We start from the raw sequence: 25,130 nt of genomic DNA, 5'->3' as shown, positions 1-25,130 counted from the left end.
AATAGTATCACCCAGAGGTAGTCAGCCAAGCTCTTCTTAAAGATTCCCAATAATGGCTCCCAGGACTACCTATCTATTTCTGGATGTCTCTAACATCTCTCAAGTCAAACCTAAAATTAATCCCTTGCTTTCAGCACTGCCCTCTGGGAACCAAACCTAATCAATCTTATTTTCCCTGCCAAAGAAGAGCAGCAAAATATGACCTGAGAAGTTATCTCCCTACCATCTGTTATCACTACCCCATCCACACTAAACAATGGTCCTGTCTCTTATAGATCTTTCTGTTTCTTCGAGTGTGACTTGAAATCCATTTTTTGCTGCCCTTAATAATCAATCAATCAATCTGCACTCTTTAAGCACCTACATGTGCCAGGTACTGTACTATGGGTTCCCCTCATTAAGAGCTTTAGTGCTACTGAGCTCCACATGAGTATATTGGGCTACCTTCTGATGTCAGCATGACATGACCACATTGCCCTGGAGATGCCTTCAGAGTCTACCATATGTTTTTTTCAAATATCCTTAATGGTTACAAATCTTCATCCTAATGGGGGAGGCCAATGTGGGACAAAGGGAGAAATTTGATTCTGGGAAATGACCAAAAGTAATTTAGAAGCTAGATTCAAGGCAACTCAATTCCCCAAAATGTATTTCAAACATCCTCAAAGTTAAAGGCACAAAATTGGTAAATATGGCAGGTGATCAAGAAAAATAATAAGAATTTGGGTAAAAAATAAAGTGTGACCATAAAGTAATATTTACTTCCTTATATAGACTGTGGCTCATTGACTACTTAGTAGATTGTAGTCAAAGGAAGTCATGCTTCAAGTAACGGCTATGGGTGACATCTAAGAGTCTGTAAAGTTGACTCTAAAGGCAATTTGAAAATGGACATTTTAAAAATGTTCTGAGCAATGGCAATATTAGGATAATAAGTGTATATATAGTCTTTCCAGTGACAACTTTGAAGGAGGACAACACTCATTTGGACATAAAGGTCTATGTTGTTGGGGGGGGGGTTATTTTGTTTTTAAGGAAAGGAAAGCATGTCATTTCATATCCATACCTCATACATCTTTCAAATAATTTTTTAAAACCTTTCAGTGGTACCTCATGACTAAGAAAAACACATAAAAGAGAATGCAAGCTTCCTTTGGGAGATAAGAGTACAATGGTGGGATTTATAGATTTCATTTTTATTCAAGATTATGAGGATAAATCTACAGATGACACCTAAAATAGCTTACTTTAAAAGCAAAGTTAAGTGTGCTTGGGATCTATTCCCAAGCTTTGAGGAAATGATCCCTAGAAGTAACTATCCTGTTCTGCAATGAACATGTTATAAAAAGAAAACTATTTTGGCTAGCTAAGTTGTTGGTCCTATTCCTTTCAGGAACATTGCCCTTTTTCCTCTCATAACCAAGAATGCCAATAGGAAAATGAGGATGTTCCTGTTCCTGGAACTCATCCCCAAACTGGAAATGCATTATTGTCTGTAAAGTGATTGGTAACATAAATCAGCAACAATGATAAAATAGACAGCTGATAATACAATGGATAGAGTCCAGGACTTGGAGTCAGGAAAATCTGAGTTCAAAACTAGCCTCAGACACTTACTAACTGTGTGACCCTAAGCAAGTCACTTAATCTCTGTTTATCTCAGTTTCCTCATTTGTAAAATAAAGATAGTGAGAACAATCACCTCCAGGGTTGTTTTGAGAATAAAATGATGTAATATTTGTAAAAGGTACTTAGCACAGCATTTGGAATAAATGCTTCTTTCTTTTCTTCCTTCCTTTACTTCCTTTGCTTTCCTTCTCTCCCTCACTCTCTTTCTTCCTTTTCCTCTCTCTTCTTTCCCTCCTTCTTCTTTCCTCCATTCCTTCCTCCTTTTCCTTTCCTCCCTTCCTTCCTTCCTTTCTTCCTTCCCTTCCCCCTACCTTTCTTCCCTCTCCTTCCTTCCTTCCTTCCTTCCTTCCTTCCTTCCTTCCTTCCTTCCTTCCTTCCTTCCTTCCTTCCTTCCTTTCAATAAGGAAGCTCCTCTATTAATACAGATCAGCCCCCACTGCTTTGTAACTTACAAGCAAATGAAATAGCATTCATTTTGACTTATTATGTGCTGACTATGCCAAAAGAAAAGCAAGGCAGTTCTGGCTCTCAACAAGCAGATAATCTAACAGAGGGAGCAGCTAACAACACATCTAATGAGTAGGCCATGTTAGTGTTAGTGAGTTGCCTGGGGCACTGAGAGATTCAAGGACTTGCCCAGGGTACAACTGCCAGTTCAGATCAGAAGCAAGCCATGGGCCCATAAGAGTCCTTCTAACTTGAGGTCAGATCTCTATTCCTGACTCCACGCTGCCTCTTAGGTTCCCATGTTTGAGAAGAGGAAAGCAGAAACTCAACTTTCAACACTTTCATCTCCTCCCTGAGCTGGCTGCACATCAGAAGGCAGTTGCTGCTCTTCAAAATCTGGGGGCTATGTGTAAACTCAGTAGTACACATAAACATGTTCTACACTGTCAGCTGTCAATTTAGTATAACAATGATAAGGAACTGAAGTCAACTACATGTTTCCCAACAATACAAAAGCTAACTTCAATCTGGAAAAAGTCTACATGGATTGCTTAAGACAAAGGAAGAATTCAATTTTCAACTCCAACAAATTCCTTCACCTATCTTAAGATTAATTTTCCCTGACACTCTATTATGCCCCAGTCAGCTTCCTCTCACAGAAAGCTACTGTCAACAAAATGATGAGAATTTTCCATTCAAGTTTTCCGTCAATCGGCTTATGGAAACCCCTTTGATCTCATACCACATCAAGAGTCCAGCTTCAGAAAGTGAAACTGGGGTAGGACTACCACAAGGAGCAGCTCTGTCAATTTCCTCTCAGCCTCACTCTCATTTGAAAAGAACCCTGCTTGGAATTGTCAGAGAAGCTCAGTGGCTGGAGTTCTTGCACCTCCACAATCCTGGGACTTAAAACCCAAAGAAGAAAGGAAAAGTCTTTCATACTAGCTGCTACATTTTTCTTAGCCATGCCTGGCTTCTAGGGCAAGCACAGTATTCAATTGAATATTACAACAAACATTTATAAAGTGCCTACTATGCCAGGCACTGTGAGAGGCAGGGGATAAAAGGACAGCTCTGAAATAGTCATCACCCGAGAGCAACTGAGTGACTACAGAGGAGAAACACAATGTCCACAGATTAGTACAATATACAGGGTAATTTGCACTAACCTGGGGAGAATCTGAGAAGCATTCGCAGAGGAGGTGGGGCCCGAGTTGAGCTGTGAGAGAGGAGAAAGGAAAATCCAGAAATGGGGGCGATATCAGTGCCCCAAATGCACTGAGGTAGGAGGTCTAATTCTGAGATCAAGGAACCATTAGGAGTCCAATTTGTGTGAATGTAGAGAGCATGTGGGGGAATAATGGGAAATAAGGCTAAGAATATAGTTTGGGGGAAAATAAGGCTTGCACATGTTAAAGTGATTCAAGAAAAATCTCACTAGCCAACTTAAGGGATCTATAGCTAAATGTCCCACTTAGAAAGCAGAAAGGAAATCCTCACTAACACACCAGTGCCTGGTGCACATACAGATACATAATAGAAGATGAATGAATATTTGGGGAATGAAGGACATTAGTTTGCCCAAGTCCCTTGCCTCTCTGAGTCATGGGGATCAATAGGGAGACCAGAGGAGAATTTTGCTTTCAAGGCATAAATCCATAGAATCTTAGCATTTGTGGGAATTTTAAAGACCATCAAACTGCATTCCATGTAGGTCTCCATACCCTTGTGATCATTCCTGTTCACAACATTCTCAATAATTGAGAACTCATGATCTTGGAAAACAGTGATGACTTTCTACTTCTGAACAACCTTCATTGTTAGAAAGTTCTTCCTCAAATCAAGGGGAAATCTGCCTCCACATAAATCCCATCCAATCTTGGAGCAACATAGAGTAAGTGAGTAATTCAAGCAAGTGCAGCCTCAGTACCTTGTGATATCTTACTTTTGTTCAATCATTTCTGACTCTTTGTGACCCCATTTGGGGTTTTCTTGGCAAAGACACTGGAGTAGTTTGTCATTTCTTTCTCCAGCTCATTTTATAGATGAGGAAACTGAGGCAAACAGGGTGCAGTAACTTGACCAGGGTCATATAGCTAGTTAAGTGGCAAGCCAGATTTGAACTCAGGAAGATGGGTCTCCCTAACTCTAGATACTATGCTAAACTTTTGGAATACTGAGAAAGTCAAAAACAAACAACCAAACAAAAGTTCCTGGCCTCCAGGAGCTCACTAAGAGACAAATACAAACAGATAAATTGCAAATGAGATATATGCAAGATAAACAGGAGAAAATCCACTGAGGGAAGGAATTAGCATTAAGGAAAAATGGGAAAGGTTTCTTGTGGATTGTGGGACTTGAAGGTATCCAGGGAAGTCAAGAAGTAAAGATGAGAAGGGAGAGAGCTCCAAGTATGGGGGAAAGCCAGAGAAAAAGCCAAGAGTCTAGAGATGGAGTCTTGTGTGAAGAACAGCAAGGGGGCTTTGGGAGTTACATACTAACCAGTGATTAAGTGTCGGAGCTAGAACACAAACTAGGGCCTTCAGATTCCAAGATCTGCTTTTTCCACTACTCCAAATGACAGTGCTCCTCCTCCCCCAGATGAGGACCAAAACAGGTGGCATTTACACAGTGTTTGATCCTCCTGATAACCTTATGGGATGAATGGGAAGTGCAGGCTTTATCCATCCTGTTCTACTGATGGGGATCTGAGACCCAGAGAGATTGTGTGACTGCCCACAATTATCCTGTGTTATGTGGAAAAAATCAAATTCTAGGCTAGAACTTCTGATTTCTAACTCAGGTCTATTCCCATGATACCCTGCTGCCTCTGATGATTACACATTATCAGATTAGAACAGTCAGAAACTTTCCAAAATTCAAATACATTCTTTTATTCAATCTCATCCTGGCACTTCATAATGATGAACATTTTCATTCAGAGATGCCTTAGTGGTTTCTTATCACTGCTTTAAGACTGATACGACTGACTCAGCTATCTGTCAGGTGCCAGAGTTCAGTTAAGGTGACACTGAAGCAAGGTTAGCTTTAGGTCATTTATCAACCTGAATCAAGTCAGCTAGCACCAGTGGCTAGAAGGGAATGAGCTAGAGATGGAACCAGCCACAGGAACTCCTCTTTGGGTCCTCACTGGCAAATGGAGTCTTTACCCAACCCAGAACCAGCACATACTTGGCCCTAATAGGAACACTGCCTCTCACGGAGAAAAATGCTCTAGCCCCCTTTTGATCTGGCTTTGCCAGAAAGTAGCATAGATCCCTACTCTGCTGCCGAATCTCCTGTGTGACTCTGGATAAATTCTCTCATCTCTCTGGTCCTCTCATCTGTAAAATAATAATGTTGAACCCTTTCATCTCTAAAAACCCCATGACTTACAAACTAAATATAACTGTCATACTATAAACCTGTCCCTTACTTTTTTCACTGCAAATATAGCTTTTAAGAAACTTGTTCTCAACATCCTTCCCAAAACTCAAAGTATTCAGGGCTTTGGCCCTTCTGATATGTCTTCTTCAAGTCCAAGTAATTTTTTTGTATCTGTCCTTAGTTCTGTGCCTGGGATCTATCTGTCATAGACACTTTGATGGATTGGTGACCTCTAGAACAGCTGGCATTTAGAGTTCATGAAGGGCTTTACATATATTATTTCATTTGTTCCTACCATGACCCTGTGAGGAAGGTCATATTAAACACAAATCAGGAAACAAAGGCTCAGAGAAATGAGCCTTAGGGGTTTACTCAAGGTCACACAGAGATTAAGGATGGTGGATGTTTGAGGCCACATCTCTTCTGACTTAAATTACAGGGATCTTTCCACCATCCCATAGTATTTTTTTTCCAGAGTAGATAGATACTTTTTTAAATATTCATTTTTTGACATTTTGCAACCTACCCTCCCACTCCTCCCCTTTCCACAAGAAGGCAGGGAATATGATATAGGTTGTACATAGATTATTATATAATACACATTTCCATTCTCATCATATTGTGAAATGACACATATTGTTTCAAATTCGTGGAGGAACTAAAGTAAAGACTGCTATGTTTCAATCCATACTCAGACCCTGTTCTGTTCTTCCTTTTTCATCATGAATCCCTTGAAGCTGCCCTAGATCCTTGCCTTTGTGATAAATTAAGTCATTTACAACTCATCATCATACACTATTGTTGTTACTGTATACAACATTTTCCTGGTTCTGCTCACTTCACTTTGCATCAGTTCATATAAGTCTTTCCAGGTTTATTTGTGATTGTCCTGTTTGTCATTTTTTATGGCACAATAGTATTCCATTACAATCATATACCACAGCCTGTTCAGCCAATCTCCAATTGATGAGCATCCCTTCAGTTTCTAGTTCTTTGCCACCACAAACCCACACTATTTCTTGTAGATACTCATTCTAATCAATTATTTCATCTGTGGCAGGAAATAAGCTCAAAGGAAACAGAGAGAGGCAAAAACCATACCTGCCCTCAAGAAACTTACATTCTGATGGGAAAGACAATACATAAAAGAAGATCAGATGGAAGGTGAATCCTAGAAGGGCTTCAATGATACAGAGTAGCCCATCCCTACCTTCTTAATCTCTGCGGTCCTCAGTTTCCTCATGTGTATGTTGAGGGATTTGGACAAGATGATCTGTCACTCTTGTCTGAGCTCTGCAGAAAACTGAAGCCAGAATCTTCCCTTTACCTGGCTCTCCCATCCTCCTCCAACAAACAGCCTAACACCCAGAAGCTGTCTTCCATTTTAGAGCCTCAGGCCCTGAGATTGTGCATATGAGTTGTCTAAATTTTTCAAAAATCTGCTTTCCTAACATATTGGACATATATCGTACTCTCCAGAATGCCCATCTTGGTCATCATGAACTCAAAGATGATGTGGTTACTTTTCCTCAGAGCTCCTAGCCTTTTTACTTCACTAACCAATTTTGCCTTGATGGTCAGAGTTAATTGAAGAGTTCTCCCTATCAATTTTCTTAGAGATATAAACTGTCAGCAAACAAAATCAATAATTTCTCTATTACTACTAAAATTTAGACTTCCAGCAATTATGTGCATTCTTAAATCCCAGTGACATATTCCTCCTGGGCCAATGTGATGAATCCTTTGAAGGAAACACTGCCCATATACCCCATCTGGTTGGGTGGATTCCCCCAACAATGCGTCTTCTTCTGTTTCTCCTTAGATGCCTACCCACTTCTCTTCCCTGCTTCTGCCTCATGGGCTCATGGACTTCAATGGCCCTCTATTGAGATGAAGAGAAGGCATCAACCCTGATATCAATATAATCAGAGAGAAAGCAGAGGCTGTCTCATTCCTACTGGTATCCCTAGCACTTTGAACATAGCTTATGAAATAATAATGTTGTTTTTAATTCAATCATATTCATTTGTGCTTTAATGCAAAGCATTTTGCATAAACATCTGATTTGATCCTCACAACAAACCTGTAAGGTGGGGACTAGTATCCTTATTTTTTTAACTCTTACCTTCTGTCTTAGTATCAATTCTAAGACAGAAAAGTGGTAAAGGTCAGGCAATGAGGGTTAAGTGACTTGTCCAGGGTCACACAGACAGAAAGTATCTTGAAGCCAGATTTGAACTCAGTCTTCCCACCTCCAGGCCTGGCTCTCTATTCACTGTGCTACCAGCTGCCTTTCTAGTGTCTTCACTTTACAGAGGAGGAAATCAAAGCATGGAAAATTTAAGAGATTTGCCCAGCATCTGGGGTAAGATTTCAATTCAGGCCTTCCTGACTCCAAGTTTGATCCTCGATCCACTGGGCTATCCTGCCTCTCAAGATGATCAGAAAGATTAGAGTTTGGACATTTCTGCATGGCCATAAGAAACACCACAACTTGTGTAATGATACAAAGACATGGGCTCTATTCCCAGCTCTGTTTCTCCCAGATCTAAAAATCTGATGCAACTGAGCTATTTTATGGCAATGAATGTCATCCTCAAAATAACATAGAGATTCTGTTACTTTTGTGTATCTTTAATTCCAAGTTATAAACTATTGAGAAGACAGGTAAGTAAGGGAGAACCCCACCAATTAACACTTAACAACAGTAAAGAAAAGCAAAAAGGACATTTTTTTAAAAATCAGAACTTTAAGCAGAATAAGGCTCACATAAGAAAAAGAGATAAGGAAAATATTTAGGACATGCCTAAAGGGGCAGGTAAAATTATTTTGGTTTCCATTAAAAAAAAAATAAACTTTAAAAAAAAACCTGGCATTCTCAAAATATTGTTATATACAATTGATGGATTCAACAAAAGCTTCTGCAAAGATCACCTTCAAATATGTCCTCCCAAGGTAGAAAGCAAAATAATCCCCAAAAGTTTCAGAAAACATGTTGGGGGGATTATGATCTTTTCTGGGCCCAGTGGTGGGAATGCTAACGCAGGTTTGCAAATGGCGCTGGGAGATGGTTGCATAGATTCCTTCCTGCCTGTCACCCCAACAGGGCTTATGTGGGAGGCAGCATGACAGTACGGTACATGAGCACAAAACCCCAGCTTGTTTTCCCAAGAATATTTTTACTAAATGTCAGTAATTTTATTTAACTGTGCATTTTGGTGGGGGTGATTTAGGCAAGGATAATCAGCATGCACGCAGAGAGTCTGATGAGAGTTATTAATAGAGAAAGTGCACAGTTTGCTTCACTGACTGCCCAGTGAAACAAACCTGTCAGTACTTAACTCAAAGATCAGTTATTAAAGTGAAAAAGTACTGAATGAAGAGATAGAAGGGCCAGCAGGAGGAGGCAGTTGCTTAGCAACCATCAGCAGCTAAGACAGAAAGACAGAGAAAGATCAGGCTTTGGACTTCAAAAGAGGATGGAGTTTGTGGGTGTTACAAAAGAGGCGAAAATAGTTGTCCCTGAGAATGAGGGGAAAGAATGGGCTAAGTGTTTGCTGAATGATACACTGTTGGGATTGAAAGCAATCATGAACAAGGGAAATATTCCCTTATCTGACCATAAAGTAATAGATCTGTCCCAGGCTTTAATAATTTTCCACATGAAGGATGAAGGCCTAGGGTTCACAAAGGTAAAGAATTTGGGAAACTGAACCATCGTGACTTCTTAATGTGAAAGGCATTGATTTCTCTGACCAAGCCCATGTTGAGAAATCTCAGTGATAGAGGACTTAGGTCCCATACAGGAGCTTATGGGAAAGGTCTGTGCCACTACAAGAGTGACTGGTATCTGATGACGGTACAGCTGTCAGGGCAAGCCAAGGCCTTCCCAGGTCTTAAATTTCCTTCCCCGTCTCTTAATCTCTTAAAATCCCAGGCTTCTTCATGACTCAGCTGCTAGAACCTTCCCCTCTGAGGCTACCTTCCACCTTTTCTATATTGATCATGTCTTTTCTGATTCATGGATATACTGTCCTTCTTATTATGATGTATCTCAAAGACAGAAGCTGCATTTGTGCTTTTTTTAAAAAATATCTTCAGGGAAGCAAAAAGCCTGGCACAAAGTAGGTACTTAATAAATGTTTGGTGATTGATTAGAATACTTATCAAAACATAAAGTGCTATATAATTTGTGTTATTTTATATTGTTAGTTTTATTAACTTAAGGTCCATTTCAGGAGCTAAGAATTCAGAGAATCCCCACTGTCCAGGCCCAAATTACTGATTTTGCATTGGTTGTCCCAAGCTTGGAATGCCTTCTCTCCTCACCTTTTCCTCTCAGAATCTCTGATTTCTTTCATGATTAGGCTGAATCACCACCTTGTCCATGATGCCTCTCCCAATCTGCTCAGTTCCTAGGGCAAAGACCTTATATTCGTTTGTATTATATATGAACTTACAAATGTACATTACATCTCCCCCATTGGATGTAAGCTCCACGGAGGGCAAGGATTGTGTCCCCAGCCCATAGCACAGTGCCTGGCACACAGGAATCACTTAATAAATGCCTGTTAGTTGACTGATTGACTGATTACTCTTGCAGCTGAGTGTGCACACCTTTCCTTCTTTCTAGAGTTCTCTTCTGTCTTTATCTATCACAGCCTACCTGGTAGACACATATGGTATCCACCTATTTAGTCCATAAACCCCACAAGAGCAAGGATGGGGTTATCCCAGCACCATATTTGTTGAGCTGAATTCCATGAATTGCACATTAAATCCAAATTGAACTTTTGCTCTATGTATGTAGATCCGCTCTACAAATGGCTACCAATACTTTTTTTTAAAAAACCCTATTACTTACTTGTCATCCCATTCTTTCAACCCCATGCTAAAGGCTAAAGGCTAATCTGAGCTACTCTCTCCAATTCTCTTATGATAGAGTCACTTAACAGGAATTTCCAAGGTCCTACTGCTCTTCCATCTTGAAACCAATACTTAGTATTGATTCCAAGATGGAAGGTAAGGGTTTAAAAACAACAACAACAACCACCACAAAAGATGATGAGACCAATATCTAGCAAACCATAGGAAACCATAACCATAGGAAATAAGCAGTAGATAGTGGATTCCTTGAGGACAATAACTGTGTCTTTTTTGTTGTTGTTCATCTCTACATCCCCCAAAAGGGCAGGTAGTTGGTGCAGTAGATAACCAGGCTTGGAGTCAGAAAGATCTGATCTTCAATCTGGCCTCAGACACTTACTAGCAGGGTAACCCTGGACAAGTCAACTGACTCCATTTGCCTCAGTTCCTTATCTGTAAAATGGGAATACCCTGAAGAAGAACATGGTAAACCAATCTAGTATCTTTGCCAAGAAAACCAGAATAATCACCATAACAAAGTCCATGGGGTCATATAGGATCAGAAAGCATTGAACAACAGCAAAGCCTTGCCCAGAGTAGGTGTTTAATCAATGTTTTAAAGTGGACTTGCTGAACTGAACCAATTAGAAGGTCAAGCTCTTTGCTTTAAGGACTTTGCTCTAGTCTATCCAATCTCCCTGGCATCCAACAGACAGAAACAAGGCAATTGAGAGTTCTTTTACAAGCTGTGAACTAACAGTGTCTCTGGTATAGATGTTCTGAGAGGTGACAATAAGCTTCCCAGATAACTTTCCTTTTCCTTGAATGCTCTGAAATTCACTGAATCATATTGATTCATGCCAGTAGCATTGCATTTATGGAGGTACGTTTCAGGCAACATCAGTAACACAATGCTGTAATTATGTCAACAACCTAACTCAATCAATCTTAGAAAACACCACTATTAAATATTTTCAATTAACTCCATCTAGATTTCTGTATTAAAACCGATTAAGCAAAATCCTGACACCACCAGAACAGTCGGGAGAGCCAAAAGTGGGTAAGTAGATTTTGGCTAAGAAACCTAAGGATTGAGTGTCCTCTAGTGGTTCAATGTATAATCGGTCTTGAGTTGTAAAAGAACGCTTCAGTCCCTGGTAATCTTAGAGAAGGAATATGGAGCATTATTCATTACTGGAAGGCAAAGCACTCTACTTAAGGTGACAGCCACAATATCATTAAAATTTCCAAAGGAACCATATAAGTTGGCAAAATATGGAAGTGAGAAAAGTTTCCATCATAAGTTAAACACCAGGATATATTTAAAGTCGCTCATATTAAGTCTTAGGAGACAATGTCTTAAAATGTGTGGCACCTAAGCTGAAGATGATCATATTAGCGTGACAGGAATGCCGTGATAAATCCAAATTAAATAAACCTAATGAAATCAGATTCTATCCATGCAGATCTCGGAGTCCCCAAACAGCATCTGAAAACCCGATTAAGTAGAAGCAGCATATTTGCACAATAGTTCAATGTCTGCTCCTGCAGGTACCCAGAGGATACACGACCCTACAGCAGGGCAGAGAGAACTCTTTGGCTTGAGAATAGAAAGTGTGTGTGTACAAAAGATCTGCCCCCTGAAAAATGAAAGATAACTGCCGCTGCTGGCAGAGCCAAGGAGTCAGAAAAGGAGGCCTGGGATTCTATCCATTGGAAACTGGCTTCTGCACTTGAAGGACACACATTATTGGGACTTCTGATAGAAGAGACCTCAGGAAACAATTTTAGTGTCTCAAAGTGGGAGAAAGAAAATATTTCCAAGGACACCCAGGTAGTAAGAATCACTTCAAAGACACGGCTCCTTCCTAAATCTTCTCTTCTGTGTCTCACAAAATCCAATGGTTGGCTCTAGCTTGGCTTAGGACAGCCCAGGTGGGCAGTTAGTTATTTCTGCTTTGTCATTGACTAGCACATGCCCGTGTAGTGTGGGTGTGCACAATTTTTGGGTGCTAGACCAAGATGGAGACTTTTAAAATTCACACTTCTCCAAGTGAGAAAGGAACATCTCTGCTTCCTGAGCAGGCTAGGTCAATTGCCTTGGCTGACAGAAAGAAAGGCTTCTCTGTGTCAATGGTCTGGTCATCTTTTAATGCAGGACACAATCCCATTGAAAAGAAGCCATGAACCAGATTTTGATTGCTTTTGCAAAAGCAATTGCAAGCTTCCATCTCAGCAGGCTTTCTGCATGTAGACTTTGATTGAGATTGAGATACACAAACCACAGAGCTTGTGAGTAAATAGCTGACATTTTATAACACTTTACATATATTAACTCTGCTTAAGATCATAATATATTTAAGGAGTGAATATGGTATGTAATTATACCCATTTTACAGATGAAGAGAATGTCAAGAGAGGCTGAGCAACTTATGAATGGTTAAAAGCTGGTACCAGAGGTAGGATTCAAACCGCTGTCTCTTCTAACTCCAGGTTCTGTCCCCTTCCTTTTCCATGCTACCACAATATGTTTGATACTTGAATGAGGTGAACTGGGGACCCTAAATGTGATATTCCCTCTTCCACAATACCTCTGCTCTGTTCTAGTGGGCACAGCATTTATTGTCTGTATCATACATTTGATATACAAAGCATTTTCTTTTCTTTTTTTTTTTAACCTTCTGTCTTGGAATCAATACTGTGTTTTGATTCTAAGGCAGAGAAGTGGTAGTAAGGGCTTGGCAATGGGGAGTTAAGTGACTTGCCCAGGATCACACAGCTAGGACGTGTGTGAGGCCAAATTTAAACCTAGGACTTCCCATCTTTAGGCCTGGATCTCCATCCACTGAGTCACCCAACTGCCCCTACAAAGGATTTTTTAATGAGTCTATGTTCTCTCTTCCCAACAAGCTGATCAACTTCTTGATGGCAGGATTCATATCTAATCAATGGGTATTTGGTATTTTTCGATGGATGGCCCAAAGTATGAAAATTTAGTTAATGCCAGAATCTGGTCTACCCCCATTTTTAATGACTTAAGAAGTATAAACAAGACATGCTCCTAGTAGAGTAAACAACATCTGCCCAAAATAAGAACAATGTTCAATTCTTTTCTATTGTTAAGTCATAGAAGCTATACCTTTGCACCCAATTAGAGACTCTCCATATGCTTCTTGCTCTAAACTAATTTGGTTTCCAATATAGTAGAGAAAGGGAAGTGAGAAAATGAATTCTTCGCTGTCCTAAGGGTGAGTGGGTAGGGCAGGATGGTATAGTGCTTAAAAGACTCAGCTTGGGTCACAGACCCAAATCCTTGTCCCAAAGTCAAATTCTGGCTCAGCCACTTAATACCTGAGTAATCATCTCACATCAGACAATTGAGCTAGACCAGTAGTGTCAAATTCAAACAGAAAGGGATCCTGTAGGCCCCATACTGGCTTAGAAAACCACAAATTAATATGATCTCTGTTGTATTGTATTTTTATTTATTTTGTTAAACATTTCCCAGTTGCTCCCAGAGTTTGTCATCTCTGGGCTGATCTCAGGTTTCTTCCAGCTCTAGTTCTGTGGATGCTCATATCCTAACTAAGTGGTAGAATTGAGAGTCTGCTACAAGGGAAAGGGCATTGGATTCAGAGTCCAAGGTCTTGGGTTCCTGTCCAGCTTGTCTACTTTCTATATATGTTACTGTGAGGAACTTTCCTCATCTATAAAATGAGGATATTGGTCTAGATAGAAGAGCCTTAAGACCTTTATCAGCTCTATGTCAATGACCACGTAGGCCCCTAAGTAGATTAGTAGATAGAGTACTGGGCCTGGATCTTGGTTCAAATATGACTTTAGATACTTACTAACTGTTTGACCATGGGCAAGTCACTTAACCACTGTCAATTTTTAAATGGGGATAATAAATAATAATGGCCTCCCAGATTGTTGTGAGGATCAAATGAAATAATATTTGTAAAGTGCTTAGCATAGTACCTGGCACAAAGTAGGCCTTTAATAAATGCTTCCTTTCTTCCTCTCTCCTTTCCTTCTCTTCCCTCCCTTTACTCCATCCTTTCCTTCTTTCCTTCCTTCCCTCCCTCCCTCTTTTCTTTCCTCCTCTCCCTCTTTCCTTCCCTCCCTTCCTTCATTCCTTCCTTTCTTCCTGCCTTCCATCCCTTCTTTTAATGAATCCCTTAAAGAAGCTAGTTGCCTACCAGTCCCTTCTGTAAGGTATATTCTAGCATAACCCACTTGAATTCTAGTATAACCCACTTGAGTAGATGAATATTCTGGCTACAGCTCAAGTACAAAGAGTCCTGTGTACTTCAGGACTATCACATTAACAAGGTACTGCAATAAACTAACATATTGAATAATGATGTTGAATTATGTAGTGAAATTATGATGAGAACATTCACAAAAAGAAAAAAATGTTTTTAAACCAGCAGAATGGCCCAATCTTCAGAGAACAAGGAAGCGATATTATAATGTGGTTTGTGGTAATACAATTAATTATTCTTTTTTCCTAATGAATAAGTTTAATTCTTTTTAGCAAAACTTGAGTGAGCACAAAGATGAGAGCCAGCATCCCAGGTTTCCAGCCAAAGACATGAGCAGTTTTACCGGCTATAAGACTGAAGTAACTGAGATATCTCTCCTCAAAAAAGTTTCCCAATATAAAATGAACAATGCCTTTACAAATAGACCTGCAGTCTGGAAATAACTGCTAGAAAGTCCTTTCTGGAGTCCTATCTACAAACATATTCAGGAAAGCAGAATAAATTATTTCAATCATGTTGTTGTCTAACTATGGGGAAATGGATAAAATCTCATGTATATCATGCCATGTAAAGTCCTGGAATTGATCTCAGGGAACCAGTTTTGTACTTTTTTTCTATAAGCAAAATAAGCATATTTATAATGAATAAAATAAATAACTATTAGAGAGTCCTTTCTACTTGACTTTCCTAGGTTCATACTTCAGACATTATGGTAGAGAGACTAAAAAGATAAATCAGTCTGGAACCCTCCTATTTTTCTCGCCCACTTCTGTATTCAGCATCCTTCAGTCTGGGATCCTAAGTGGGGTAGGACCTCTATAATCTCAGGTTTTCTGACAACTCCTTCCCCAAGTTATATGGTTGGTACCAAGAGTTAAAGCCTCAACACACAAGCCTCAACACACATGCCTCAGAAATGGGGATCTTTTCCATAAGATGAACAGATAAGTTTGTGAGGAGTTCATCTTAGCTTCAGACATTGCATAGAGGCACATCATAGATGAAATCAGTCAATACTTAAAGAAATTAATTTGGACTATTCACTGAAAAGCCAAATACTTAAGCTGACAAATACTTTGACCATGTAATGAGAAGACAGGACTCTCTGGGGGAAAAAACAACAACTTGATGTTGGGAAAGATTGAAGGCCAGAGGAAAAGGGAGCAGCAGAGCATGAGATGGATAGTGTCATGGAAGCAATGAACACGAGTTTGGACAGACTTTGAGAAAAGATGGAGGTTAGAAGAGTCTGGTGTGTTGTGGCCCACAGTCATAAAGATTTGGACATGACTGAAAGACTGAACAACAAAAATCCTTTTAGAAGAATCTTATCACAACCTCAGTTATACCCCCTCCAGGGAAACTACTGTTGCCCTGACCAGAGTGCAGATCATGGCACTCCTCAATTATGAATGAATTGAATGAATGAATGAATGAATGAATGTAAAGCACTACCACAACATTCAAACAGTGATAAGAAAAGCAAACACTAAATGAACAAATACAAGGAGCCAGCTTCTCTGCCAACTGCATGCCCCTGGAAATACTCATGGCCTTCCCAGAAGGGAGTTTGAACTCGTTTGGAAGCACCGGCTTGCAGCAATTTAGGACTCTACTTTAAAAAACCCGCATCAGCATCCCAGGCATCCAGCTCTCAGACAATGCTGCTTCTAGGAGGGAGTACAGTACTTTAAAAAAGGTAACCAACTTCAGGGCAAGGATTTCCTGTATTCGGCACTACTGGAAACCAGTGGCTTTTGGTTAATCCACAGTGTTTGAAAGCCTTCATTTCCAAGAGCCTGGTGTGAAGGGACTTCGAGGAAGAAGGGGGGATTGTTTCTGTCAGAGACCCCTGCAGAGAGCTCCAGCTGTGCATCTCTTAAAATGAGGGAATGAACCAATTCATGGGCTGATCCACAGGCTATAAACCTCTACACCCCACTTTATCACTGTTCAATTTTACAACCTAAAAAGCCACATAGCCAGTGAAAATCCAACTAATGGGTTCAAATTAAAGCAATCTACAGCAGTTACCTTATAAAGTTGGTGATTTCTGTATAAGTATTAAGTGCTTTTTTCTCCCAGGAACAGATGGAAGTCACACTGTGTACTTGAAAGTTAGCACCCTGAAAACACTTACTTGAAGGGGATGTGGGAGGTTTCTTGGAGTGTTGTGGCTCCTCTTTCATGTGGCTGGAGGGCTCGGGAGAAGTTCCCACATGTTCATCTGAGCTGAGTGAGAACTGGAATTGGATGGTGCCCAACTCAACTTTCTTAACCTGAAATTAACAATACTGAAAATAAGAAATTCTCACCAAGAAAAAAAGGCATGTACACTTTCTTTAATGTTATTCACTTTTGCTCAGCACAGAATATTAAGACAATTCCTTTCTCGTATTCCCTTCCCCCCCCCCCAGAAAGAATGTTTAAATTAGGGACTTCTGGAGAGAGATGTCTTTAAATTATAATCACATATGTTGTGTCATGTTATAGTATTGCACCCTAAATGACAGGGACAGGCACTGTGACTAAGGGTTACGGATACAAAAATAAAAGGCAAAAAATAGTCTCTACCCTCAAGGAGCTTACAATCTAATGGAGGAAACAACATGCAAACAAATATATACACAGCAAGTTGATTCAGGATAGCTACCTTTTCCCCATCAAAACCACTTGCTTCTAGAGAATGTGGTACTAATTAAGAGGTTTTTCACTTCCTGCTGTGTCCAAAAGTGAGTAAAGTTAGTGAGAAATTTTAGCTAACAGTATTTGTACAGCATTGAAGCTCATAGTGTGAATGTAGAAAATTCTGATTGCAATGAACAGGGTAGCACAGATGGCTCTTAAAGATATCAGACCCATCCATGTTCTTCTCTGGCACAGATAATATGTCTATAAGGTTAGAGGTTAAAAAACAGCATTGTAGGAGACTTAACATTTAGTAGAACAAATACGGCCATCTTCAATAATTTCTTCACTAACTTTGGTTTCAAGGTTGGGCATTTCTGATAGTAATCGCCTATAAAAAGGGGCCAAATGAGGCCTTGTGGGGAGGCAGCCAAATTTGGTTCCATGAGGAAGAAAAGGTCTTGTGATGAGCCACTAAACAAGCTGATAGATATCATTGTCTAATCTCCCAGTGCTCTAGCCTTAGCCCAACAATAATGGCCTTTGTCTCCTAAAAAGCCATTGTCTAAAGAGTCCAAATCTAGATGACCTGCTGATATAATAGTCAGTCAACAAGCAAAATCTTGTTCCTCTCTTTAAAAAGTGGAAAATAGGATAGGAAAAGGTTCATGTTAGGTCTCAAGGAAGAGCTTGGACACATTTTAGAAATACAAACATCTCAATGAGAAATACCTAATAATTAAACTGCATTAAATTAACACTACATGATCAAGTTGTTTCCATGATACCGTACTGCCCCTCCAAAAGATGTCAAACATAAGCTCAATGTTTTTCCATGAATTAAATGCTCAAAGAAATCTTTTTTATTTTAATTGGCACATGTTGATTCCTTTACAAGATATATTCATTCAAGAGTTGAAGGCACTGAGAGTTCCCCAGGAGGCTAGTACAAATGGGAATGACATAAGGCATTATGTCATTAAATTAATTAACTTCAGTGAGTATAAGGCTGAATTTAATTCATCTACTCAGCAAACATTTATTACAAAGTTCACTTTGTAATTTAAAAAATATATAAATCCTTATCATGGAAAAATTCCATATATAAGTATCCTGTGGCTGAAAATAGGCTCAGGATGACTAGAAAGATTAATATTTTAAGTTGCTATTTATGTGCTGGGTACCTAGGTGATGAGTGAATAAAGTGATGGGCCTGGAATCAGGAAGACTCATCTTCCTAAGTTCAAAGCCAACTTTAGGTACTTACTGGCTGTGAGATCCTAGACAAATCACTTTACCCTGTTTGCCTCAGTCTCCTCATTTGTAAAATGAGCTGGAGAAGGAAATGGCAAACAACTCTAGTAAAATCGCAAATGGGGTCACAAAGAGTCAAGACACAATTAAAATGACTAAACAACAAACAATATATTTATGCTCAAGGGGTCAACAGATTTAACAACCTAGGCCAAGTCAAATTCACTGAAAAAAGAAGCCAAGTAAATGGTTTTACCTCCTCTGAGCTCATGGTGGTTGAAGGAATCTTGTACACCAAACAACGGCTAGGATTTGGCTGGGCTCCTCCTCGAAGAGGTAAGGTCACCACCTTCTTAGAAGAGCTTTCTGTCAGGGGGTTCCAAACAGCCCATCGAATTACTTGCATGTAGGCCATGTTAGACAAAGATGTAACAGAAGCTCCCTGGAAAAGAAATAAAAAGAAAGGCCGAGTACAAAAGGCAGCAGTTATCCTTCTGTCTCACTACCTGGCTGGTCTACCTCCTTGGCCAGGCATGTATCTTCTCAAACATAACTTCTTGCACAAGCCTTTGTTGGTAAGATGTTACAGCCTGTTCATGTCCAGTATCTGTCCACCCACCCCTCCGTGGTACCAGAAAAATGTTGAAAGTCTTGGGAAAAGTAGTCCACAACATTGGGTAGATACTGTGTGGAGGCCTGACGGGAGGCCATGAACAAAAATCCATAGTAGAAGGCAGCACAGACAGATCTGTACCAGCAGAGGTACTATCCACATTAACAAGACTTCCACTAAGGAGAGCACTCTGCTTCCAGGCAGCCAGAATAGAAATCTTGTGAATTATCCTTAACTCTTCCCTCCCCCTCATCACTTCTCCCTGCACCTCCTTCCTCCCCTAAGCCAGTTAGTCAAGTACCAAATCTAATCAATTCTACTACCATAATAACATTGATTCACTCACACAGTGGCCACCCTAGTACAACTTCTCATCAACTCTTGCCTAGATGGCAGACACCTGATTGGTATCCCTGCTTCTACTCTGTCTCCTCTCTGACTGACTCTCCACATAATCTTCCAAAGGAATTAGGTCCAAAACTCCTACTCAAAAATCTTCAGGGGTTCCCCCTGGTCCACTGCCTATAGGATAAAATACAAACTCCTTAGTCCAGTATTTAAGATTCTCTTCAATCTAGTCCCCCCTCATTTATACAGTTATTATTTAGTCATTTCAGTCATCTCACTCTTTGTGATCCTATTTGGGGTTTTCTTGTCAAAAATATTAGAATGGTTAGCCATTTCTTTTTCCAGCTCATTTTACAGCTGAGGAAACTAAGGTAAACAAGGTTAGGAAATTTGCCTAGAGTCACACAGTAAGTGTCTAAGGTCTAGTTTGAACTCCAGAAGATGAATCTTCCTGACTTTAGGTTCAGGCACTCTCTCCACTGCATCATCTAGATGCTCTCATCCCCACATGCGTTTCCTCATTTCACACTATTCCCTTTCAATTATTTTATGTTCCCATCAAAACGGATTGTTATCTCTTCCCTCATCCCAGCATATTCCATCCCCCACTTCCAAGTTCTCTCCTAACCCATCAAACATGCCTTTAATGTCCTCCACAGTCACCCGTGCTTCTCAGAATTCTTATCTCTCCCATGATTCAAGTGCTATTTCATACTGTGTGAAGTTTTCCTAGATCCCCCGTCATTTGCTTCCTCCTCGATTTTTTTACTATACTTATTTGTATATGTGTTGTATCCTCCTAGTAGGAACTAAAAGCAGAAACTCATACTCCTAGTAAAGCTTTATTAACTAGAAATGAAAGAGATCACAGATACGCTAAGGTACTGGGTATGATCAAGCTTCCCACCATGTGACATTCCTTAAGAAAATTAAACAAAAGAGAAGGCACTCATTCATGGTCACAAAGAATTAGACAGTGACAAAAACCCAAGGCTCTTGCCTCCTAATCTAATTCCAGATCATTCAAATTTCTTATCACTTGCTTGGCATATGAGTCTTTCTCATGTTCATCAAACATCAAGCACCTACTATGTTCCAAACATGGCACTTAGGTAAGTGATGGCAAACCTATGGCACATATGCCAAAGATGGCACACAGAATGTTCTCTGTGGGCATGTTGTTGCCCCTGCCCGAGTTCACTACTAGAAATGCAGAGGGACTCAGGTGGAACTGCTCCCCTCCCCCTCTCCACCATGCCTGATGACATTTTTTCACATCACCCTCCCCTCTGCCAAGCAGTCCAATGGAAGCACACAGGGGGTAAGGTGGGCAATTCACAGGCAGCAAAGTCAGAGGACAGTAGCATACTTGAGACATTTCCCTCCCCCTCTCTACACTTGCTGAGGATGTCCCTCACTTCACCCAGTCCTTTGCCCAGCAGCCAAATGGGAGCTCTTTCCCCCTCCCCGTGTGGGGTAAGGGTGGGGGGCATGTCTGGCACTTGGTTGGGGGGAGGGGCACAGCACTCTATCTCTAAAAGGTTCACCATCACTGCACTAGGTTATGGGGATGCAAATGCAACAAATAAGATGATCACTAATCCTGAGTTTTCATTCTAATGGGGAAAATCAGTTCCTATATTAATAGATGCCAAATGAATTCCGATCTATACAAAGAAGATAAATGCAAGGTGGTTTGTAAGCTTGGACAGCCTTTGGAAGACAGTGGAAGGGCCTGGCATGCTGTGGTCCATGGGGTTATGAAAGGTAGAACATGACTGAATTGACAACGAATAGTTTGGAAGGGAGAGCACTAGCACCGGGGGAGATCAGACTTCATGAAGAAGATGGTGCTTGAGCTAGTCTTGAAGGAAGAAAGGGGTATTGTGAGATGAAGTGAGAAGAGGGTATATTCCAGGCATGGGGGGCACAGGTAGTGCAAAGGGAGATCCTACAAGGAATAATGAAAAGGATGGGAAGTAATATCCAAAGAGCCTGGGAATAGAGGTTGAGGCGAGGCTGTATTCCACATTGAATTAGTACATGATCTAACTATACAGGTTTCTACCACAAATTATGAGCAGAGAAGGAGATAATTTCTCAATAACTAGAACCAATTCAGCTTCTCTGAGTTCACTTAGGAAGAAAGAGGCATTGATAATGAAGGGCACTCAGGGGGTCGGAAGCCAACAAAGCTTCCAGGGGAAATCAGAAGCACAGAGGATATCAAGTCCAGGTCATGGAATCATCTCTCTTACATATGACTCAGGACAGCTTTATGAATCTGGGGTCATAATTAGTATTATACAACGGCTCAAGAGTTGGAGGATCTGGGTTCAAATCCTAACTTTGTTGCTTACTTCCTGCAACATCTTGAAAAAGTCAATCAACAACTTCAGGTTGCTCCTTTATAAAGGAAGATGTCTAGACAAAATGGCCTTTGAGGTCTCTTTCAGTTATAGGCCTGTGATCCTTGGCTCTTGGCGATTCTTGTGCCAAAAGCACAAAGTCCAAAAGGCACCTGGAGCAAGCATGAACTTTGCCCTCAAATTTAACTGGGGAAGTGAGGGAGGCAGTTATTCCAGGCCAGATGCCATGAAGCTCTAAGAAGGAAGTGGGGAACAGGATGGAGTCAGTATGAGAAGCTCATGTAGGTTACAGGTGGAGGGTGGCCATGGAATATCAGAGAGGAAGCTCCATCCAAATGTTTCTTATTTAACAATTCATACTAACTAGGTGATTATTTCTACCTGCCCAACTGCAAATACTGCCACTGCTGCTTAAAATTTTGGCATCCTAAGTAAAAACTCCCATGTCCTGCCCTAGTTGCCCCTCTGCAGGAATCTCAACCAAGCTTTAATGTACAAAATCTTGAAGGAGGCAAGAATTAATCTCCTTTACCCTTCCCTGTTTGCATTTCCTATCCTAGGCCAGCTGATCAAAGGATAGTACTCACAACACAGGAAAAACTATGCACCGAAGACAAAACAAATACTATATTAAGAAGAGAAATAAATGTGGAAGAATATGGTTGCAAGGCTTAAATCTAAAAGTGCTTTCAGGCTACCTCTTTAATTCATTGATTACAGTTTAAAACCAAGCTGAAAATTTTCCTCATTTCCTGAAATCCCTCACTTGGCTTGGCAATCAGTTTTGAGATTTGTCATTGTAAATGAAGGGACTGCAGAGATGAACCAGCTTCAAACAAAAGCCATGATTGACAGATTTTATAGGTTTCCTCTGGTGGGTTTGAGGTACACTGGTATGGATTGTGAAAGCTAATTTTCTCCTCGAGAACCAGCCAGGATTTAGTAATCATGATGCCAGACTGGCAGTCCCAGGGCTGGGGCATTTCCTCTGAGAAAGTTTTTCTGAATAACCAAATGAAATCACCATGACATTGTAATAACTGCACCCTGGAGACCCCCTGCAGCAGAAGCCTGAATGTAGGAGCCCAGACCTTAGCTCCGTGGCATATGAGGCAGGGCATAGGAACAATTACAGAGCACTTGGACAGCCTGTTCAGATGGTCAGGGACCTGAAAAGAAATCAATCCAAAGAAATTCCAATTCTGAAGTCTGCCTCTGATGCCATCTTTTAGATCTAGAGCTTTGTGGTTTTGAAGAAAACAAACCAAATGCAGGTCAATGACCAATTTCCTTATTGTTAGTTTCTAGAGATTCAATTCAATTCTACAAATATGATTAAGCTTTACTATGTGCCAGGGACTCTGATTGGCATCAGTATTATAAAGGCTAAAAACAAAATGGTCCTGGCTCTCCAGCAACTTATTCTGTACTTGGGGAAGAGGACAGAGAAATACAACAGGTGCACAAGGAATTCAGTTCAAAGTAATGGAGACAGTGCTAATGCCTGAGCATCAGCTAACCCTCAGGAGGTGGCCCTGAAACTATTTCTGAAAGAAAACAAGGCTCTGGGGAGGCCAAAGTGAGGCCAGCTCCTGCCAGATAGGAAAGGCCACTTCTGCAAAGGCCCAGTCAAAAGTTGTGTGAATTATAGAGCCAAGAGAGGCAGCCACCCAGCTGTACTCTCCCAATGTTCCCCTCCAAACAACTTAAAATTTTTTGGTGTGGGAAGAACCAACAAAACGTCATGGTAAAACATTTTTCCTTCAAGAAAACTTAAGAGGTTGGCAGGAGAACTCTATAACACTTGAATGGAAGGCTGTCCAAAGCTCACACATGTGGTGGAGGGAACAGAGCCTTCAGCAGCTGCAACTTCAGGAGTTCTCAGCCAAGAGATGGTAAATGGGTTGGATGACTGGTGAGAAAGAGATTACAGGGGACCCTTTGTTGGTACTGGGTGAAGCTGGTGCTAAATGACAGCTCATTGCCTATACACAGTTCTGGATAGCAGTTCCAGGGCAGAGAGGAACCCTGGGGGCAGGTCACACAGGATCAAGAGCCAAAGCAAAGAGAAGCACTAGTGTTTGATGCTAGAGGGGACCTTCCGAGGTTAAGACCAGATCCCAAGCCAGGAAAGCAATAACCACACCTCTTCTAGGACTGCACCACTTTTGAACCACCAAAAATTGCAGACTCCAAAAGCATCTCTGAAAACAGAAGCACAAAAAAGTCTGAAACTTGGGACAATGCCTCCCTAGCCCGAAGTAAGCAGAATCCAACTTTAACATAAAATTCAAAGTGAAGATATTAGGAAAAAATGAGCAAACAACAACAACAATAAAAATTGAGCATAAAAAAGCTAATACGGTGGCAGGAAAGACCAAGACATAAACTTAGATGAAAACAACAATGTGAAAACAGCTACCCAAAAAATCCTCAAAGGAAAATACTTAGTGGACTCAAACCTAACAAGAATTCCTGAGTTAAAGAAAGCTAGGAGTAGTAGAGGAAAAAAAATCAAAGAAACAAATGAAACTGATTTTTGATAACTATGAAAGAGAATTAATAGCTTGGTAAAAGAAGCACAAAAACACAGAGACTGATACACTGTGGTACAATCGAACGTAATCGACTTCTCCATTAGTGGCAATGCAATGTCCCTGAACAATCTGCAGGGATCTAGGAGAAAAACACTCCACAAGCAAAGGACAAACTGTGGGAATAAAAACACCGAGGAAAAGCAACTGCTTGAATACAGGGGTTGAGGGAACATGTCTGAGGAGAGACTCTAAATGAATACTCTAATGCAAATACCAAAAACATGGAAATGCGTTAGAATTAAGAACACATGTGATACCCAGTGGAATTGTGCATCAGCTATTGGAGAGTTGGGGGGGGGGGAGAAAATTATCTTTGTCTCCAGTGAATAATGTTTGGAAATGCTCAAATAAAAAAAATAAATAAATAAGCACAAAAAATTGGAGAAAATAACACCTTAAAAAAACAGAATTAGTCAGATGATAAGAGACCAAAAAAAAAACACTTAAGAGAAAGTAATTCCTTAAAAAGCTGAATTGTCCAAATGGAAAAGGAAGTACAAAAACTCACCGGAAATTTAAAAAAAAAAAGAACTGCTTAAAAAACAGAATTGGCCAATGGGAAAGGGGGCACAAAATCTCACTGATGAAAATAATTCTAAAAGATTAGAATTGGACAAGTGGAAGTTAATGACTCTAAGGCTGCAGACTATACCTCTAACCACAACTGGCCATTGCTCCTCAGGATGCTTTTGGTCTCAAGGGAGGCAGACCAGGATTGGAAGAA

At 40.4% G+C, this 25,130-nt stretch overlaps 1 protein-coding gene and 1 long non-coding RNA gene across 8 annotated transcripts in view; one reads left to right on the top strand and one right to left on the bottom strand.

Moving 5' to 3' along the window:
• NPHP4 (nephrocystin 4) overlaps positions 1 to 25,130 on the bottom strand; it is a 187,610-nt gene that overhangs the window by 68,283 nt on the left and 94,197 nt on the right. For all 7 annotated transcript variants that reach the window (XM_056795926.1, XM_056795929.1, XM_056795927.1 and 4 more), the window contains 2 exons: positions 18,736 to 18,921; positions 16,738 to 16,876 (listed from right to left, as the gene is read on the bottom strand). In XM_056795926.1, the coding sequence (XP_056651904.1) occupies positions 16,738 to 16,876; positions 18,736 to 18,921 (325 nt within the window). The remainder of the gene's footprint in view (positions 1 to 16,737; positions 16,877 to 18,735; positions 18,922 to 25,130) is intronic.
• Positions 13,512 to 15,111, top strand: LOC103099639 (uncharacterized). Its single transcript, XR_466611.2, has 2 exons — positions 13,512 to 13,577; positions 14,870 to 15,111. It is a non-coding gene; the product is annotated as an uncharacterized LOC103099639 (long non-coding RNA).

The sequence above is a fragment of the Monodelphis domestica genome, chromosome 4, assembly GCF_027887165.1.
Source record: "Monodelphis domestica isolate mMonDom1 chromosome 4, mMonDom1.pri, whole genome shotgun sequence".
Lineage (NCBI taxonomy): Eukaryota > Metazoa > Chordata > Mammalia > Didelphimorphia > Didelphidae > Monodelphis > Monodelphis domestica.
The sequence above is the reverse complement of the archived record's forward strand: the minus strand, read 5'-3'. Positions and strand labels throughout refer to the sequence as shown.